Source organism: Gossypium raimondii, chromosome 6 (assembly GCF_025698545.1).
Source record: "Gossypium raimondii isolate GPD5lz chromosome 6, ASM2569854v1, whole genome shotgun sequence".
Lineage (NCBI taxonomy): Eukaryota > Viridiplantae > Streptophyta > Magnoliopsida > Malvales > Malvaceae > Gossypium > Gossypium raimondii.
This window is the reverse complement of record NC_068570.1, coordinates 20,069,626-20,075,479: the sequence shown is the minus strand read 5'-3', so window position 1 is coordinate 20,075,479 and position 5,854 is coordinate 20,069,626. Positions and strand designations below refer to the sequence as shown.

Sequence of the window (5,854 nt, the reverse complement as noted above, 5' to 3'; positions counted from 1 at the left end):
ACTCCACAAAAACATAACATGAGATCTTGTGAAACTTTCTAAAGGTAAAAAGGTTGTTCGTTGTAAATGGGTGTTTAAAAAGAAAGAAGAGACTCTAAGAGTTGAAGAACTCAAATATAAAGCAAGGCTTGTTGCAAAGGGTTACAGTCAAATTTCAGGAGTGGACTTCACAGATGTGTTCTCCCCAGTTGTGAAGCATAGTTCGATTCAAGCTTTACTTGATATTGTGGCCATGCATGATTTGGAGCTTGAGCAGTTAGATGTAAAAATTGCATTTTTGCATGGAGAACTTGAAGAGGATATTTACATGCAACAACCAGAGGGTTTTACAGTCTCAGAAAAAGAGAACTATGTTTACTTGCTGAAAAAGTCCCTTTACGGTTTGAAACAGTCACCAAGACAGTGGTACAAGAAGTTTGATTCCTTTATGATTTCTCATGATTTCAAAAGAAGTAGCTTTGATAGTTGTGTTTACTTTAAGAAAAATAGTGATGGTTCTTTTGTGTATCTACTCCTTTATGTTGATGACTTGTTGATAGCAGCAAAAGATAAATGAGAGATAAGAAAGGTCAAAGCCCAACTAAGTGAAGAATTTGAGATGAAATATTTGGGACCAACAAAGAAGATACTTGGTATGGAGATTCTCAGAGATAGAAAAGCAAGTAAATTATACCTAAGTCAGAACGGGTACATTGAGAAAGTTCTTTGTAGGTTCAATATGCAAAGTGCTAAGCCTATTAGTACTCCTTTAGCAGCCCATTTCAGACTTTCATCACCTTTGTCTCCACAATCAGATGATGAGATTGAGTACATGTCACATGTTCCATACTCTAGTGCTGTGGGATCTCTCATGTATGCTATGGTTTGTTCACGTCCAGATTTATTATATGCAGTCAGTGCAATTAACAGATACATGGCGAATCCCGGTAAAGAATATTGGAAAGCAATTTAGTGGATTTTAAGATACTTACAAGGTACTACTAATGTTTGCTTACAGTTTGGAAGAACTAGAGATGGAGTCATTGGGTATGTTGATGCTGATTTTGCTAGAGACTTTGATAGAAGAAGATCTCTCACAGGTTATGTCTTTACAATCAGAGGTTATGCAATCAGTTGGAAACCCACTTTGCAAACTACAGTAGCTTTGTCTACCACTGAAGCTGAGTACATGACGATTACTGAGGCTTGTAAAGAAGCTATTTGGTTGAAGGGACTATTTAGTGAACTCAATGAAGACCTTCAAATCAGTACAGTATTTTGTGACAGTCAGAGTTCCATCTTTCTTACAAAAGATCAAATGTTTCATGAGAGAACAAAACACATTGATGTTCGTTATTAGTTTGTTCGTGATATTATTGCTCGTGGTGATATTGTTGTGAGCAAAATTAGCACTCATGAAAATCCTGCAGATATGATGACTAAGTCACTTCCTATAACCAAGTTTGAGCGTTGCTTAGACTTGGTTGGTGTTCATTGTTGAAGTTAAACCCTTAAGGGGTTTTATGGAAAAGGTGGAGAATTTGTTCGTTGAGAGTTCGCGATGAAGAACTTGTTCATTGAGAATTTGTATCAAGGTGGAGATTGTTAGAATTAAGTGACCCGAATTCTTATTTAAATAAAATACAGTGGTAAAATAAAATCAAAGTAAAATCCATATAGAACTACACTTCTTTTATTTTATTTTAGAATAAAGTTTAAAAAACCTTATTAAACTCTATCTATTCGATATTGATTAGAATAATGTATTTCAATCTTATTACACTCCTATTAGAATATGGTTTTACAAGCCTATAAATAGACATAGCCTACTCCTCTTGTAATTATTCGAATTCAACATAGTGAATTTTATTCTCCTCTGCCCGTGGTTTTTTCCCGAAAGAGTTTTCATGTAAAAATCTGTGTTATTTATTTTTATTTCTCTTTTCTTTACGATATATTATCATTACCGACATTCTATTTTTTTTAGACACGCTAATTGCTTAGGCTTGTAATTTATCACTCTAATATGGTATCACTATATTTTTAATAAAATGATTCTAATTATTCATGTACTTAGTTTTGCAAAGTAAGCCAAATAGATAAAAAAAAAATACCACTATTTATGAAATCTGGTTGTCAAGTAGGTCGGTATGTTTGAGTGGTTAAGGAGAGAGGCACGAAACCTACGGGGTATATGCTTGCGCAGGTTCTCAAACCCTTGTGTTGATATTTTTTTAATTTTTATATTTTTAAACAATCAAGAAATAGAAAACCAAAACTACAACAAGAAGTCGATATGTCCGGGTGGTTAAGGAGACAGACTCGCATGCTTGATGCATTCGATTAGAATGCTTGATGCAGTCGATATGTCTGTTGGGCATTGCCTCTCACGAATGCTTGATGCAAGCTCTCTTGTTTAATCCAAGCAGAAGACAGATTAGAATGCAGTTTTCACTAACTTGGTTATCTAGAAATTTGTCCATTACTACATTTTGTAATGTAAAACAGGTGGTGATTAAATTGAAAAGCATACATATAAGCTGGTACATACACTAAAAAGAAGTGTAAGCTAAGCCTTGTACTCTGCACCTCCAGGTGTGATCTCAGGAGTTCATAGTGACATGTCACTCCCAGCATGGCCTAAAAGGAAGAGAGGAGACAATGCTGAGCAAGCACAGCTTACTTTGGGATTAAAACAGGCGAAAGAATCATTGGATTCGAGTTCAAGACTAAAGGTGACAAACAGATGAGGAATGGGATCCGGAATATGTTGAATTTTCGTAACAATTGGATTCATTGAAACTTGGATTTTCATTCCTGTAAAGCAATCATGCTCAAATGCATATACCTGATTCCCCGTGTACCCAGCTTAATTGGCAATGAATAGCAACTTCAACAGTCCTATACAAAAAAAAAAAAAGAAAAAAGAAAAAAGAAAAAGGAAAGTCTAGAAGATGGGATGTAAACAGAAAAATTGCTATGAACCTCTCCCTGGATTCAATCGCAGCTATGATTATATTTGATCACTCAAGCTCCTTAAGGAAATCAATGTTATCAACAAATACCTGCAGGACATGAAGAGAAAAGGCATTCAAGTCATTTGGATATATATATATATATATATATATATATATATAACCTTCAAACACTTGCACCCCAATCTAAACCAGCATTATTAGCCTCACCGATTTCCAGCCATCGGGGTCCAGGCAAGCAGTAATCTTAGTGTTGATGCCTGGCAAGGGTCCAGGTTCAAGGATAATCGTTCCTCCACATAGCTTAATTGCTTCTGCGGTCTTATAAACATCGTCTGTGCCTATTGCTATCTGGTAAGATACAAGACAAATAAAATAAGCCTACTGAGGAGTCAGAAGAAATTTCAGCAACTAAAAACCGATAGATAGTGTACCTGTGCATAACCATTGCCTTTATCATATTCTGTGACACCATAGTTGTACGTCAGTTCCAGCACTGCATTTTTGTCTTCAGGACCAAATCCCATCATGGCTGTCGTATACTGATAAGTAGGCATAATTATTCGTAGGAAATACCAAATGACTCGATATGATCAAATATTTAAGATTTTGATGGTGGTTAAAGGGTGTGTCTTTACCTTATACTCGGGATTATCTTTTGCACGAAGAAGCTCCATGCCAAAAGCCTATACATCCAGGAACAAAAGATTGGCATATAAGCATTCTACAGAGCTAAACTTCAATAGAACAAAGGTTGTTTAACTCTGTAAAAAGCCACTCACCTTCTTGTAGAAATTAATAGATCGATCAAGATCACCTACTCGAAGCATTACTTGACAAAGTGGCTCAGGTGTCGGCTCCCTCTCTAAAAGCTCAAATGTATAACCATCCGGATCTTCGATAAAAGCAATTATTTTAGTCCCTCCTTTAACAGGTCCAGGGTCCCTTGTAACCTTCCCCCCCTTTGCCTTTACTAGATCCACTGTTTTCGAAACCTACAAATGATTAGAACACAAAGTTCTCAAGTTCATAATTTTGAAATGAAATTAAATGGACGATTCGAAACCGACATAAATACCGAAATTTAGCATGCCTTTTCCCATACGAGCCCTTTGTTGAGTTACAACAGCTTCAAGTTCAATCAAATAACAGAGAACATCTGTAGTTGAACAAAGAACTTACATCGTTTACTGCAACACCAAAATGACCAAATCCATTTCCAATATCATATTTGTCAACTCCATAATCTGTAGAATTATAATACAAAAACAAATGTATATTAGCAGCTATAAGTAATCACAGATGCATAGGCATATAGACATGGTGAAATCACACACTATAAGTAAGTTCAACAGCAAAATGAGAATCTTCAGGTCCATATCCAAGAAAAGCATTCGAATATTGCTCCTCGGGTATGTCACGCTTCCTTGAGAGCTTCATTCCTAAGCATTCGGTGTAAAACCTGCAAATGATCTTGAATCACCAAAAGAGTATGCATGTACGTCATTCAACATTCCAATCTATGATAAAGCATACTTGATCGTCTTCTCCAAATCGCCAACACGGTAAACAACATGAAGCATTCTTCTATTGTCGTTTTTAACCCAGTTTAATGCATCTTGCTCCTTAATAGCAGTAGCGGTGTTCTCAGATTTACCACTCACGATCGAACCAAAGAATTCCGACTGAGGGATCGCCGAAACTAGCACCAAAACCCCATTATTAGCATTAGTGAAATAATCCATTTGTGATGCCATTAGCTTTACAAGGGGTTTAAAGTAAGGGAATTAGTCCCTACTTTAAAGAAAAAAAATGAACCCAATTGGGTTTTGTCATCTATAACAAAAGAAAAGGAGCTTGCATCTACAAGAAGACATTAGTGTTGGAAATATCGTTAAAAAAAAAAGAAACAAAAATGTTCATCAAGAAAACATGTTGAAAGCAACTTAAATGTTCACATTGTAACAATGTCAATAACTTTACTACTTCAGCTCTAGTTTTTTTCCCCAGAAAAATGCTATCATAAAAACATAAAGAAAAGTCTGAAAGAGAGAATAAAGGGATTTTAGTTGTACCAGAGCCGAGTTGAAAGAGAGCGAGTCTTCGAGAAGGAAGGTGATTGTAAGAGTTACGAATGTAAGGATGTTTAAGAGAGTTCGATGGGAAAGGAGGAGTTTTCATTGAGAAAACCATGGTGGAACTGGAAACTGATGCAATAGGTAATGTGGCCATCACTTTTGTATTTCTTTGCCCTTTCTTATCCAGTTTTAGTTTTATGGTCCGACCACCCCCGAGTCCCGGGAGTACACACATGATTTGTTTTGTTATGGATTAATATAACTTTTAGTCCCTACACTTGGCAATTAGATTCACTTTGGTATCTATATATTATTTGTTCATTTTGATCCTTAAACTTGACAACTAGGCCCATTTTAGTTCCTCAACTTTGGATTTTATCAAGAGTTTATGATGTGTTACTCTAAATTTGTGACACATTTTTAAGAAAATAATTTTAATTTTTAGGTGATAACGTAAATTAAACTTTTATCTTTGACTAGTTCAGGGATCAAAATAAATTTAGTAGCCAAGAATAGATAAAAAAAAATGTATAGATGTCAGATCTAATTTCAAATCATGAAGTAAAAGTTATATTAACCCCTCTAGTTCTCTAATTTGCTGTCAAAGTAGAAATTCTTATTTGTCTCCACTTGAGGGTTTTTAAACAATGGGCTTTGGGATGGTCACTAAAGGGCTCTTGTTCATTTAAACTTGTACATTCTTCGGATATTTGAGCGATGAGTTCATGGGTTTGAACAGAAGTGTTATGGGTCAAATTGTTCCATTTTAAAAAGAATACTGGCCTCGACCCTAAAAATCCCATTTTATTATTTTAAAAAGAA

The 5,854-nt window shown here is 35.4% G+C and overlaps 1 protein-coding gene across 1 annotated transcript; it reads right to left on the bottom strand.

Annotated features, from left to right (window-relative positions):
• Positions 1 to 2,416: 2,416 nt before the first annotated feature.
• On the bottom strand, positions 2,417 to 5,221 carry LOC105774580 (probable lactoylglutathione lyase, chloroplastic). Its single transcript, XM_052632216.1, has 9 exons — positions 5,030 to 5,221; positions 4,491 to 4,656; positions 4,292 to 4,416; positions 4,137 to 4,201; positions 3,737 to 3,949; positions 3,593 to 3,640; positions 3,389 to 3,496; positions 3,165 to 3,305; positions 2,417 to 3,044 (listed from the first exon to the last, which is right to left on the bottom strand). The coding sequence occupies exons 1-9, from the start codon at positions 5,184 to 5,186 to the stop codon at positions 3,003 to 3,005; spliced, it is 1,065 nt and encodes a 354-aa protein (XP_052488176.1). The 5' UTR covers positions 5,187 to 5,221; the 3' UTR covers positions 2,417 to 3,002.
• Positions 5,222 to 5,854: the final 633 nt, after the last annotated feature.